Source organism: Pristis pectinata, chromosome 17 (genome assembly GCF_009764475.1).
Source record: "Pristis pectinata isolate sPriPec2 chromosome 17, sPriPec2.1.pri, whole genome shotgun sequence".
Taxonomy (NCBI): Eukaryota; Metazoa; Chordata; class Chondrichthyes; order Rhinopristiformes; family Pristidae; genus Pristis; species Pristis pectinata.
The window spans coordinates 38,029,963-38,045,252 of NC_067421.1; the positions used below are offsets into that span (position 1 = coordinate 38,029,963).

Genomic DNA, 15,290 nt, shown 5'->3' on the forward strand with positions numbered 1-15,290 from the left:
CTTCTCAAGTTACTATTAAATCTTTCCCCTCTCAGCTTAAAATCATGGCTGATTTTTTTTCCAACCCATGTAATGGGGCTGGTCACACGGACAGCTAGGTGGTGCTTCCGTGGAGAAAGGCCAGCTGGCTGCACTGCACATGTCACAGAGTCACACAGCACAGAAACAGGCCCTTCGGCCCACTGAGTCCATGCAGACCATCAACCAGTCATTTACACTATACCCACAATAATCCTTTATTTTTATTCTCCTCACATTTTCATCACCTCCCTCCAGATTCTACCATGCACCTACAGTGGCCAATTAATCCACTGACCCATAAGATAAGAGTCTATAAGATCACCATAATCTTATAAGTGACCCAAAAGATAAGGAGCAGAATTAGGCCATTCAGCTCATTGAGTGTGCTCCATCATTCAATCATGGCTGATATTTTTTCAACCCCATTCTCCCACCTCCTCCCCATAACCCTTAACCTCTTTACTAAGCAAGAACTTATCAATCTCTGTCTTGGCCTCCACAGCCCTCTGTGGCAACAAATTCCACAGATTCACCCCCTTCTGGCTGAAGAAATTTCTCCTCACCTTAGTTTTAAAGGGACGTCCCTTTATTCTGAGGCTGTGCCCTCGGATCCTAGACTCAAATGGGAACAAAACCAGCCTTAGGATAAGAACTGGCCATCAAGTTATTTAAAAGTAACCTCGTTCTTAAATCCTGCAACACATTACTAACAGCGGAAAAACCCTTATTTTGATGAGTTTTTCAACCTTTTGGTTCAATGCTGCTAACAAAATACCAGTGTAAACTGGAGAAATCCACTGCTATTTATCTTTGATCAAATTAATCCAATGTATTCCTTACCTTGTCGTATCTAAGAGCTTGGACAATTTGTGGGATATAGAAGAGAATAGCATCCTGTTGGAAGAAATGATATGAACCAATAGTTAGCAAGTCTGCTGAAATGCACAGTTGCCAGTGATACAGCTTTATTTTGTCTCTTTTAAACAGAAAGTTGATTATCTTCCAATAATTTATCTTAAAAAAAATATATCCATTCTTTGCTTACATCTCAATTTATCCCAGCAAAGCAGAAGGTAGACTGCTGAAAACACACAACATATCTGTGAAGAGAAATGGTTGGTCAACGTTTCAGGTGGAAACCCCCTCAGAACCACAATAACAAACTGGAGAAGGGGAAGAGGAGCAACGGGTATAAGTATTTATTACAAAATGGCAGCTGATGGTTTTAGTCCTCTGTGCAAACATTTTTATTTAAGTATTCAGATAAAAATATTATTTCAGTATTGCATGTGAAGTGCTTTCAGGTTTCCAGTATTTGCAGTTTTAATTTTGCACATACATATCACGCAGAATAGGTAACCTCCTGACAATCATCTCATAACTAAAATTTAATGCTGTAATTTGTCTTTAGCCTTGTAATTATCTCCGAGGGAATTTTCAGTGAGGGGCCCCAGTGACTAATCAATAAAATCACCACAGAGGACAAGGAGGAACCACGCAGACCAGGCTTGCCTGAGCTTGTTTTGCCTAGTCTCTGCCATTCAGGTCACCTGCATGTAACTGCGAGCAAGAGACAGCAGGCCTGCACCTTTATGGTGACTGGGTGCTGGAAGTGGGGGAGGTTGCAGTGGTGGGGAAGGGAGAGGGAAAGAGATCAGGAATAATAAGACCGGGGAAATCACAGTCTCCTTGTGGATAGACATTGAGCTTTATATCTGGATGACAATGAAACAAATACAGCAATGCTCACACACTGGTCTGGAACACCATTCAGTTCTTCAACCAACTGGCAAAACCCTAATCACTACAGTTTAGCAACACTATGACCACCTTGCACTAAAATAGACTTTGTTTTGTTTTTGTTCTAATTGTATTTCTTTTCTTGTAAAAATTGTGTATAATTTATGTTTAATTTATGTTTTTCTTGTGAATGCTGCTTATGCGATGTGATGTGCCTGTGATGCTGCTGCAAGTTTTTCATTGCACCTGTGCACATGTGTACTTGTGCAGATGACAATAGATTCGACTTTGATACTTAAATAACACTTAAGATGCAATCCATATAAATTTTTGCATCTAGCTTACACCTAACATTTCAAATTGTCACACCGGTTAGTTAAATATTCGTTAAAAATAAAACAAATGAAAAAAGAACTATGTCAATTGCCCAACTACTACAGTCAATAATCTCATGCATGGTATGCTAGAAAAGATGTGGTTTCATAACAAGCGAGATGTTGTTAGTAATGTGTGATTGGAGGTCTGTAGGATATACACGGGTCTTTCTGGAAATATGGGCAACATATCCACCTTATCTGAAATGCTACAAATCTCAAGCCATTAGTTTATTAGACATTTCATCACATTGCATTGTTCCTTACCGGAGGAAATGACCGCAGCACTTTCACAGCATACTGTGCAGTCAGAGGATGTGGCGGATACAAGCTTGAAAAGTAAGAGAGAGCTGTTGGTGGATCAGTGGGCGCCCAACACAAAATGTGGCTCAACTCTGGGGCATCAGCATCGATTGTGTGCCAAGTAACCAAATGCTACAAAAACAAACACCAAAGGGAGAAAAGTTTAATCCACAGTCAAAAAACAATGTCTGCATATAAATAACTGTACAAGAAGTTGCCCTTTTGGCCAGTTAATCATTGGGATAGATCACAGGTTTAGCAGTTGCATAATTTGTACAGATAATTCTGCTCTCAGTATGCTACAGATATCAGCTCGTCTTCCACACTTAATTCATGTTCTAGGATCTGCACCCTTCCAAAGGCCTCATCCCATTTTATTCCCACTACCTCCTCCAGCCACATACTTTCTCTACTCCATCTACACTGGTAAACGCCTTGTTGTTCACTCTTCCTCATAAAAATAGGATTTCCATAATTAAGGACTGGATATGACAAATAAGGTACTATGGTAAATGAAAAACACGATGACGCTGGAGGAACTCAGCAGGTCAGGCAGTATCTGTGGAGAAAAGCAGACGGTCAATGTTTTGGGTCAGGACCCTTGTTCAGACCTTTGTTTTCTGCCTTTTTTTTCCCTTCTCTCCTTACCTTTGACCCATCCCCCAGTGGATCTGCTCTCCCCTCCTCCTACTTATCACTATCTCTTACCTGCATCTACCTATCACCATCCTGTGCCCACCCAGCCTCTCCTCTTTTGTCCACCTATCACTGCTCTGCTTTTCCCTTCTATATATTGGGCTCCCCCTTTTCCTATCTTCAATCCTGAAGAAGGGTCCTGACCCGAAACGTCGACCGCCTGCTTTTCTCCATGGATGCTGCCTGGCCTGCTGAGTTCCTCCAGCATCATCGTGTTTTTCATCTAGATTCCAGCATCTGCAGTCCTTTGTTTCTCTAAGGTACGGTGGTAGCTTTATGTTAATTTGACAAAGCTACTGAATACAAAAGAGTGGCACTGAGAATGTTCCCATGTTTTCTCTGCAATGATACAAGCAATAAACCTAACGGCACAGCTCCCAGCAATTTATAACCCAAAGCACTTCCCCCCCCAAGTACTTCGGGATGAATTGGAACTAAGGGAATTTGACTCATCCGCAAAACATCAGGAGATTTAATACTCATATCCGAGATTTACAGCAGAAGAGGTGGCCATTTAATCCATTATGTCTGGGGTGAACTACAAAAAACCAATGCGATAAGTGGCATCCATGCAATATTCTCTTTATCGTCTATCCAATCCCCTTTTGAAAAGTTAAGAGTTTTTTTTTAAATCACTCCTTGCAGGCAGTATTTTTCTTAAATCTAAATTAAAACCTGCATTAGATTAATGCTCTGACTTTTCAAGGTACAGAAAAGGTTTTAAAACAAAAGCACGGGACACAGTTAAGTTCTTATTTACCTCACTCTGACATATAAATTCCTAAATGTGCGATCAGATTAATGTGGTCCTAATGGAAGAAAAGATCAGCTACAGCACCACAGGGATCCTTGCATCCCAGGAGCTAAATAGACCTGCAAGAGCATATGCAAACAAACTCCCCTATTAGCACAAGAAAACAGTAGTAAATGACTTGGAAAATTCTCATGATGGTGCTCAATGATCTGGCATAATTGTGAACAACAAGACAGTGGTAATAAATGAGAAGTAAACAACCTACACTGTCATTTATACTTTCTGCACCTTATCCAGAGTTGTACTATGGTGGAATGATGCAGCATTTTCAGTCTCTCCCTTCAACATCACTCCTCTACCCTTTCCTCTTAGCCCTGTAAATTATCTGCTACACTGTTTGAGAGGTTGCTTTCCCCACTACTTCAACCAGTGTATTCCAGATCACAACAACTTGTTTAATACAAAACGCTCGCTTGGGTTAGCTTCTGTTCTTGCAATCACCTTAACAGTGTGCTCCCTGGTTGCTAGCAGAGCTGCCATTAGAAACTCTCTCTTTATTTACCCACTGTCAACCAACCTCTCAACCTCCTCTGCTCCAAAGGTAACTACACCAGCATCTCCAACATAACTGAGGTCCTCAGCCCTGGAGCAATTAGAGCCGCAGAGTCATGGAGCACAGAAAGGGGCCCATCGATCCAACTGGTCCATATCGACCAAGATGCCTCTTTAAGCTAGTCCCATCTGCCTGTATTTGGCCCATATCCCTCTAAACCGTTCCTATCCATGTACCTGTCCAAGCATCTTTTAAAATGTTGTCAATGTACCAGTCCCTCAGGTTTCTATGAAAAATTGTCCCTCAGGTTCCTATTAATTCTCTCCCCCCTCACCTTAAACGTATGCCCTCTAGTTCTTGATTCCCCAACCCTGGTAAAAAGTCTGTGTGCATTTACCCTATCTATGCCCCTCATGATTTTATTCACCTCTATAAGATCACCCCTCTCCTATGCTCCAATGAATAAAGTCCTAGCCGGCTCAACCTCCCTCTATAACTCAGTCCCTCAAGTCCTGGCAACATCCTCGTAACTCTTTTTCCACCTTTAATGGCATCTTTCCTATAGCAGGGTGACCAAAACTGAGCACAATATGGCCTCACCAACATCTTGTACAACATACCAAGTCTCTGAACTCTCCCTTGCCTTTCTTTCTAAAGTGTGGTTCCCTCAAATTGCATTACTCCAGTGAATGCCTAACCAACTCTTCATAAATGTTGGTTAACTCAACACACATAAAATGCTGGAGGAACTCAGCAGGTCAGACAGCATCTATGGAGGGAAATAAACAGTCAATGTTTCGGGTCGAGACCCTTCATCAGGACTGGAAAGGAAGAGGGCAGAAGCCAGAATAAGAAGGTGGGGGGCGGGAGAGGAGCACACGCAGGCAGGTGATAGGTGAGTCCAGGTGAGAGGGGGAAGGTAGGTAGGTGGGGGAGGGGGAATGAAAGGGAGTGATGTGAGAAACTGGGAGGTGATAGATATTAGATATATTTATTTATTCATCACATGTACATCGAAACACACAGTAAAATTCATCTTTTTGTGTTACTGAGAATGTTCTGGGGGCAGCCCGCAAGCGTCGCCACTCTTCCAGCACCAACATAGCATGCCCACGACTCCTAACCCGTATGTCTTTGGAATGTGGGAGGAAACCGGAGCACCCGGAGGAAACCCACGCAGACACGGGGAGAACGTACAAACTCCTTACAGACAACGGCAGGAATTGAATCCTGGTCACTAGCACTGTAATAGCATTATGTTAACCACTACACTACATGGGTGGAGGAGGCAAAAGGGCTGAAGAAGGAGGAACCTGATGGGAGAGGACAGTAGACCATGGAATAAAGGGAAGGAGGTGGGAAACCAAGAGGGAGGAGATGGGCAGGTCGTGAGGGCGGCAGTCTTACAGCTTTGGCACTTTTGTACTCTGTTCTTCTACTAATTAAGCCAAAGATCTCTTTTCTTGTTTCAACAGACTTATCAATTTGTCCAGCCACATTCAAAGTTCTGAGTATGTACACCCCAAAGGGATTCCTGCATCCCTTTAGAATCAGAAGATTTATTAACCTAATTAAGCTTTTGATACTGAATTTTTTTTAAAAAAGGACTGGCCATAGCAGATGCCTTGCAGGAAAAGTCTACTTTTTTTTATATAAGATAATGGGATGTGAAGGAAGGCCCACACCCATACTGCTGCACACCACATAGATTGAAGATTTAAAAAAAATAGCAAAAATCGGTAAGTAAGAAAGATGCAGCTTTTACTGTAAAAGCCTGAAGATTTAAAGAAGGCAAAGAAATATCCCTCTAAACCTTTCCTATCCATGTACCTATCCAAATGTCTTTTAAACATTGTAATTGTACCCGCCTCTACCACTTCCTCTGGCAGCTCATTCCATACACCCACCACCCTCTGTGTGGAAACAGTTGAAGAAGTCCAGAGGTTTGAGTGGGAGAGCAAGGCATTTCACAATAAACACCTACAACTAAGAAGCAGCCAAAGGCACTCGAAGCTTTATAGTGTTGAAGGAGCCGGGTTGACTGACAGTGTGATTTGTCATAAAACTTTATTTTAAAAGTATAAGTGGTCACCATTATAAAGAAGAACATATGAGGGGCTTTATAAGGTGAATGGTCAATCTTTTTCTCCAGCGTGCAGGGGTTTAAAACTAGAGGGCATAGGTTTAAGGTGAGAGGGGAAAGACTTAAAGGGAGAACCTGAGGATCAACTGTTTCCACACAGAGGGTGATGGGTGTATGGAATGAGCTGCCAGAGGAAGTGGTAGAGGCGGGTACAATTACAATGTTTAAAAGACATTTGGATAGGTACATGGATAGGAAAGGTTTATGGCCAAATGCAGGCAAATGGGACTAGCTCAGGTGGGAATCTTGGTCAGCATGGACAATTTGAGCCGTAGGGCCTGTTTCCGAGCTGAATAACTCTAAGAATTAGGATCAGAGTTGAGGAAAAGTTGGACATGACGTGAAGTATATGACTAATCATCGAAAATTGTGGACTGTTCAATGCATTACTTCAATTGGGATGGACTAGTTGGGCCAAGAGGTTCTGCATGGGCTCATTCATCCCAACAAATTCTGTGAATCCTCCAATATATTGGATAGGCAATGTTTTCGCCTGTTTTTTGAATGACAATTGCTAATAACTTAGTTGCATTTCAAATTGAACAGTTCCCTATTTTCTGGTGCTTACATTTCAGTCATTCAACACAGAAACAGCCCCTTGGCCCACGACATCCGTGCCGACCCTTTTGCCCGTCTACATGAATCCCATTTCTCCACATTAGGACTGTACCTTGCTATATGTTGCTTATATGACTGTCGGTCTAAATGCCTCTTAAACGTAGTAATTGTAGTTGATTCCAACACCTCCTCTGGGAGAGTGTCCAAATATCAATTTTTTCACAGCTACCATCGGGCAGGAGCTACAGAAGCCTGAAGTCCCACACCACCAGGTTCAAGAACAGCTACTTCCCTTCAACCATTCGGTTCTTAAACCAACTGGCAAAACCCTTAGGATCTTTGCACAAAGGCCAAATGATCATCGTTAGTGGAAGGGGGTGGTGCACGTCATCAATATTCTTACCCTTATGGCTTCTGGGACATCACTAACGGCTCCAGGATCCAGTCTCACAAGACGGGTTACTTCTGCTCCGATGGCTTCAGTGTTTTTAAATCTGCCAGATGCAAAATGTTGGACAAATGCAAGATAAATTACAATAAATGTTTGTACAATAAAAGGAAAAAGCCTGCGGGTGCAATATTCCCCCTCTTTCAAATAGGCAGGATCGTGGCGGTGATGATCACAGGCAGTATAGGACTGGAGAACAGCCACCTTGGTGCTCTAGCTGTGGGCAAAACCCAAACGCAATTGATCTTTTTCTGTAATATATTAAAAAAGGTTTGAAGCAGCAGAATACCTGACTGATAGCCCAGTAATATTACATTCCTTACCGATAAAGTATTTGTAATAGTGTTTATTACTACTTTAGCAAACATGCCTTTGATAGAAACACATTTGTTTGATCATCCCCCTCTCCCTTAGGACAGAGGAATTAATTTTCCACTTATCTGCATCGTAAAACATTAGTTTTTTTTCCCAATGGCCAATGGCTTTGTGATATTTTTACTGAATATATAATTCTCTGCATTTCAGATTTTTCATTAATGAAGCCAATTATAAAATACATTCTTCTCTTGCCTTGTGTCCTACCCAGACCTACTTACAGAAACTGTAGTTATGTTTTCCTAACGTGCTATTCCCCATAGCAATCAAATGGCTAGTACTTGTGTTGTGGTCATTTGTGTTTGTCCAGGTCTGTTTAACTGACCACTTGACTCAGACCTGAATATCACATTCAGCTCTCAAACAATTCCATAATGTTCTCTGTGTTGTGCGGATCAAACCAAATCCCCACCCCAAACAATAATGATAGCTCAGAATATTCATTTGATAGCAGAAAGTGTATAACACTTTCTAAATCTGTTGATTGTAAATTTTGTTTGTTTATCCAAGTTCAGGACTTATAGTTCAAAAAGAGCAGAGCAAAGACAACTTGGACGTTGTACAGCAACAAACAAGATGCTGGCAGAACTCAGCGGGTCAGACAGCATATGCGGAGGGAAACGGACAGTCGACGTTTCGGGTCGAGACCCTTCGCATCTCCCTACAGAATTCTCCAGCAGGTGTCACAGCACTGCCCCATCCCTTGCAAGTCTCCATGGCCATCTTCTGCTCCCATTTCTCATGATCTTACATTCAAACACCAGCAGGACTGCAGTGTTTCAAGATGAAGGTCCAAAGTCTGCTTCTGAGGGCAACCAGGTACGTTTAATTAATGCTTGCCTTACCTACATTGCTCATAATCTTAAAAGTAAACTCGTACTAAAGAAATTTTTACCTCTATCATATCATTGTTCCTGATATAATCGATATTGAGTTATTTTCCATTCAGGATTGAAAAGGACACAAGAAAACTAGAAAGGATCACTTTTAGAATCTGAGACCAAACCTCACTAAACTTATGTTGATTTTAGTATCATTGTCAGTCACATCCTAGCATTTAAATTCTTTCTTGTTTCACTGCTGAAAGCATTGTAATGTTCCATAGGTGTCAGTTCCCTGCAGTATTTCACTCAAATGACAATTCCTAATACATAAGCCTTGACAATGGCCACTGGCAACAATTTGATTACAAGCAGCTGGGTGGGGAACATCATAACTGAGTTCAGTGCTGCCTCACCCCACATCAGCACAAAGCTTGACAGTAAAGGGCTGTTTAATGTCACTCAAGATTGGGAGCAATATCCAAATTCTTTTCTTGTTAACAATGCTGATGCAAATGCAGCGCAATTACTTAAGAAAGCAGTGAATTCAGCCCATGTTGTGGAGAGACCAGAATGGTCCCCATTGGGTCAAATTACCCATTCACTGAGGGAAGAGGCTATTTAATTTCACTTTCTGAGTCACACAAATGCAAAGTTGTACGATGGAAACATGTACAATCATTTGAAAGGCAAAAGTATGGATTGCACTGACTCCAAGTCAAAACTCATGGCATAGAGCCATGGAGTCCTACAGAACAGGAACAGGCCCTTCGGCCCACCACGTCCATGCCGATCTATCTATACTATTCCCATTTACCAGCACTTGCTCCATAGTTTACTATGCCTCGATTCAGGTGCTCACCCAGATGCTTCTTAAATGTTGAAAGAGTACCTGCCACCACCATGGGCAGTGCTTTCCAGATTGCAAGCACCCTTTGGGTGAAAAAATTCTTCCTCAGATCCCCTTTAAACACCTTACTCCTCATCTTAAACCAATGCCCTTTGATCTTAAAACATCTTTGCCCTTGGAAAAAAGTTTACTATCTACCCTACCTATGCCTCTTATAATTTTGTACGCCTTTATCAGGTACCCCTCGGTCCCCTTTTCTCCATGAAAAAGCAATGAGGAAGAACAAAACCGAGGTCCTGTATTTAGAGGAAATATAATAATCAGAATCAGATTTATAATCATTGACGTATGGTTGTGAAGTTTGTTGATTTGCAGTTGCAGTACAGTGCAAGACATAAAATTACCAAAAATTATAAAAATAAACAAATAGTGCAAAAATAAAGGGAATAGCGAGGTAGTGTTCCTGGGTCATTCAGAAACTTGATGGAAGAGGGGAAGAAGCTACGTGAAATTATCACTGTGTTAATTGTAACCAGTTGATGTGATATAAGGTGATAAGCATCAGCTTTAGATCCAGCAGCTTCCAATTAACCCTATCAATGGGAAATCATATTGCAAAGCTTTAAGCAGTCTGGTACGATTACCTGGTAGGCAGCTGTATGGCTAAGTATGGAGAAATGCTCCAGGCCAGATTAACATTATCCTTCCACTGCTTTTCATTCAGGCTGATGTATTTTGACCGCCAATTTGCTATGCTGGCTTCTCCTGCCTGGTCCATTGCCAACTCAGGGGCTGAGAGAGGATTATACCATGTGGTGAGACGTTCTATTTCACTTGCCTAAGTATTGAAAAAGAAAGGAATCATTTTGGATGAATATTAAATTTATAGTCAGTTGCTTCGCTAAAAATTCATTCAGAATGGCACTGCAGCAGAGGCTGGCAACTCAAGTACAGAGTCTGCTGCTGATACTGAAGTCAATTTTAATTCTTTCAAAATAAATCTCAACAATTGGAATTAAGCTAGTTTAGATAAAAAGCAGGCTGTTATCGATAAAATATTGCAATTACTTATGACACCTTTGTCCTGTTTGATAATTACTTCCTACATTTTAATGTCAAATATCAGTCATGACATTTATGAGATCAGTCATTTAAATGGTGCTGCAGCAGAGAACTACAGGGAATCAGAATGATTACAGCACAGGAGTCCATTCGGCCCATGGAGTCCAGGCTGGCTCCCTGTCTGGCAATCTATCCAGTTCTATTCCTTGGTTTCCCCATAAACCTGCAAAGTAATTTCCCTCAACTGCATAATCAATTACATTTGGAAAGACAAATTCTTTGTCAATTTGTGACGTCACGCTCCAGACGATAAGCACACAGCGTATAAAAGAAAATTCCTTACATCTGATTGATTTCATTGAAGATGGGGAAATGGCATAACCTAGATATATAGTGAACTGCCCACAATGCACTGGCTCTCAAATGACTGTAGGCTGTGAAAACCCGACCATAACAATTACATGTATAGATTATATTGTTAACATGACCAAAAACCTGACCTTAAGTATTGGAAATATTGCTGGAGATGCAAAACTGAACAAATAATGGGAAACATAGTTATTATGCCTCATAAGGTTCATTGCTTACATACTTACATATACTTACACAAAGATGACATTCACGAGCCTTGTAAGTGTGGGCCAAGTAGACGCCCTTCTGGAGCACCTTGGGGCAGTTTTGTGACTTAAAGATGCTATTTAAATGCAAGTTGTTAAACCCCTATCTGTGCATGGATAACTGTTAAGTCTATCCACAGATCCTCGCATTGTGCAAGTACATTAAAGCTTAATTTGTTTTTAATGAAAAGCTTGCATTTATAAGGCACCTTTCACAATCTCGGCATGAAATGTTTTTGAAGCTCTGTCACCACTGGGAATAGGAAACATGACCACCAGCTTACATACAGCAACAGTTGTGTATAACGACCAATTAACCTGTTTTGTGATAATCATTGAAGAATGGAATATCGGCAGGGATAACAAGACCATTCTTATTTGGGATAACATCATGGGAACTTGTACATCCAGTTGAACAGACAGGAACTTGATTTAACATCACATCCAAGATTCACTTCCCCATCAGTGCAGCACTCCATCAGTACTGCACTGGAACGTTAGCCAAGCCTGGAATTTGGAGTTGAATTTGAACCCACAGCAGTTTAATTAAGCAGCAAGTGAATCCAGGAGTGAACGCCACCAATAGCCTGTCCTGGTCCAACCACGTGGATGCCACAGCCAAGAAAGCTCACAAGCACCTCTACTTCCTCAGGAGCCTAAAGAAATTTGGCATGTCCCCATCAACCCTTACCAATTTTTATCAATGCACCATAGAAAACATTTCATCCAGATACATCACAGCTTGGTATGACGACTGCTCTGCCCGTGACCGCAAGAAACTATAGGGAGTTGTGGACACAGCTCAGCACATCGGGGAAACCAGCCTCCCCTCCACAGACATTGTCTATACTTCTCGATGCCTCAGTAAAGCAGCCAGCATAAACAAAGAGCTTATCCACCCCGGACAGTCTCTCTTCTCCCCACTGTTATAAGACTATTTTGAATGGTTCCCTAGCACGATAAGGTGGATTCTTGACTTGACAATCTACCTCATTATGACCTTGCACCTTATTGTCTACCTGCATAGCACTTTCTCTGTAGCTGTTACACTTTATTCTGCATTCTGTATTGTTTTACCTTGTACTACCTCAATGCATTGTGTACTGAAATGATCTGTATGAACGGCATGCAAGACAAGTTTTTCACTGTACCTCAGTACATGTGACAATAATAAACCAATTCCAATTTACACTGAGCCACTGCTGACAGTTAGTTTAAAAATATATTTCTGTGTGGGATGGTTCCAGTCCTCTATTCACCAGAAAGTAAATTAATAACCAAAACAGGCACCAATAATGATACATTACCCACAGTTCATTAATGTTGCATGCATTATTCCAGTTATTTCTCAAAATTTTAAAGAACTGGGATGAATTATCACTTCTCTCACTGATCCATTTTTCACTTACATTACCTCTGAGTGAAATAGGAAAGAAACAAGAAGGAAATATTGCCAGGAGTCAGAAACACCTGATATGATGAAATATTAACAAAGAAAAGCAAAATCTAGAAAATTATTTAAATTCCCCAATAGGACAAGGGGAAACAGGTTGGAAGATTTAGAATTGTTTGAGGAACAGAGAATGACCAACACACAGAGCAGGTTCCTGGACAGAGTACTGAATGCAACAACTCAGTGGTTTAAGAATCATTGAATATGCTAATGAAGGCTTCTTAGAATTATTCTGTCTCAGTGGACTAAAATTAGCCAATAGCCTTCCTCATCCATAATTACCTTGTAAAAGCAGACAATTGGAGGTTAGAAAATTTTTGACACTGCAATTACAAAACTGCATAATCAACAAAAATTGAAAGCTAGGACTAAAGCTGGTGTCATGTCACTAGAATGTATCGTTGACTTTGATACTGTGATTCAGCCATTAAAGGACATGGCTTAATGAACTGGAATGTGTACAGCGCTGCTTCCCCTCTATTACTTTGATCAACAACTCACCAATAAAGACAGGAGAAGTGTGCGGCGTTTCATGTAGTACTTATGCAGCTGAGTACCTCGATTAGTCTTCTTTGACATGCCTGGTTGGGAAATAATGGAAGATTTTAATTAGGTTATGCAAAAGGAACTGAAGAATATTGTGCATAGCCCAAGGCACCAGCCTTCCTGAGGCATTTCCAACAGAGTACATTACATTTACGATAGTTATTAACGCTGTATGACCTTATGTTGATATTAAATTTATTTTTAAAAACAAAACAATTCCAGTCACCTTTGTAAAGAAAAAGCAAATATTGAATCAAACGAAGAAATGTATTTAATTGGTCTCTATACATGCAGTGATAACAGGAGTTTGCAAGGGATAATCACACCAGTTACATGATCAGGATATAAAATGGGCAGCGATAGAATAATTAAACCTCAGGATTTAATCAACATGACACACCAACAGCACAGAAGGCCTCAATCATGCTTTGAAAGAAAACTAAGTGAAATGCAATTCCAATATATAGCTCAAAAGGTTTCCATTGTACACATCACCTGATTTTTTGGAGATGGTTGACATTCCACTGGACAGTGGGTAGGTATTGATCCAGCCTTGTGCAGACTGCTGTCGGGTTCCAACAGCAACATCAAGGTTGTTCCGCGAATCAGCCACAATTATAACAGACAGGTTATTCACAGAGGGATCCTGGTTGTCTGAAGAATAGTTTTCCATGCGTAAAGTTTATGGCCAGTATTTTTCTTTGCATTACTATAAAACCGCAATAACTATTTTTTCAAACAAAAATTGCAGGCAAGAGAATACAAGCAATAGAAAAGCATTATGATATGGCAGTTGAGCACTGGTTGTTAAACAGCACTTTGAGGCCATGGAAGTATCTTGACTTCCCTATAGTTGTAAAATTACATGTGCAGCAAGGTAAAAGATTAACTTCTGCTCCTCTAGTAGAAAAGCACTGAATTTTGCTGGGGAAGATCTCCTGAGGCATTGCACTAACACAGAGCATAAACATTGCACCAACAAACACAAACATTACACAGACATTACACGCACATGTTTTCACAGTATTCTGCTGAGTGAGAAAACTAATCTTGGACAGAAGTGCTGAGCCAAGTTGTCACACTTCTGTGGGCAGCTGCTTCAGATAAACCAACTCAACATAGAACAGGTTACATGATATTCCTAGTCTATTTGTCTCAGCAGCACACCATACAAATGTTGTTTCTAACACCATAATCTTTCATTAAGGCCTATTTCCATTGGACGTGCCAGTAAGAGTACATGAAAGAGTAATCCAAAGGCAAAAAGATGAAAAGCCATCGAACTGGATCAGTAACTTGATTTCTCTTCACAAATGCTGCCTGCCCTGTTGATTACTCCCACCATTATCTGTTTTTATTATGTGAAAGAGTGTATGTTTTATTGCAAAAGCACCAATAATCAGGCACACTCTGATGTGGTCCCAAAGGAGAGTGTCACTTGGAGATTTCTGGGGGGGCGGCGGGGGGCAAATGAATTTCGTGGGAATTAAAGGCAGAATTTCAATGACCAAAAGCAGGACTTCATGTCGGTGATATCACTGAACTCAGCCTTCCAAATATTGCAATTAAATACAAATCACAGAATTCAAAACAGTCATTCTAAAACCAGAACAAGAAGGGGCAAAACATAGTCCATAAGAACATGAACCAAAATAAGTAGTAATCAAATCAAAGCTGCTAATTATCTTTGCAACCGCTGCAAATGATTCATTCTCAATGTTAGCTCTGCTTCTTAGAGAAGATATATAAATGAGGGCTTATAATCAAGCAATTTGCCTCAGGTTGTCAATGCTGTGGACCCAAGTTTCCAAAACACTTAAATTCAGAAGGTGGAAAAACTCAGTGCTGGGAAGAAAAGGGAAAGAGATCAGATATCTTTATTAGTCATATGTACATCAAAACACAATGAAATGCATCTTTGTGTAGAGTGTGCTGGGGGCAGCCCACAAATGTCGCCACACTTTCGGCGCCAACAT

General features: G+C 40.8%; 1 protein-coding gene across 1 annotated transcript in view; it reads right to left on the minus strand.

Moving 5' to 3' along the window:
- pi4kab (phosphatidylinositol 4-kinase, catalytic, alpha b) overlaps nt 1–15,290 on the minus strand; it is a 130,487-nt gene that overhangs the window by 26,182 nt on the left and 89,015 nt on the right. Inside the window, exons 37-42 of the mRNA XM_052031728.1 lie at nt 13,810–13,968; nt 13,270–13,349; nt 10,281–10,474; nt 7,546–7,636; nt 2,403–2,570; nt 862–915 (exon numbers count right to left, since the gene is read on the minus strand). Coding sequence (XP_051887688.1) covers nt 862–915; nt 2,403–2,570; nt 7,546–7,636; nt 10,281–10,474; nt 13,270–13,349; nt 13,810–13,968 — 746 coding nt within the window. The remainder of the gene's footprint in view (nt 1–861; nt 916–2,402; nt 2,571–7,545; nt 7,637–10,280; nt 10,475–13,269; nt 13,350–13,809; nt 13,969–15,290) is intronic.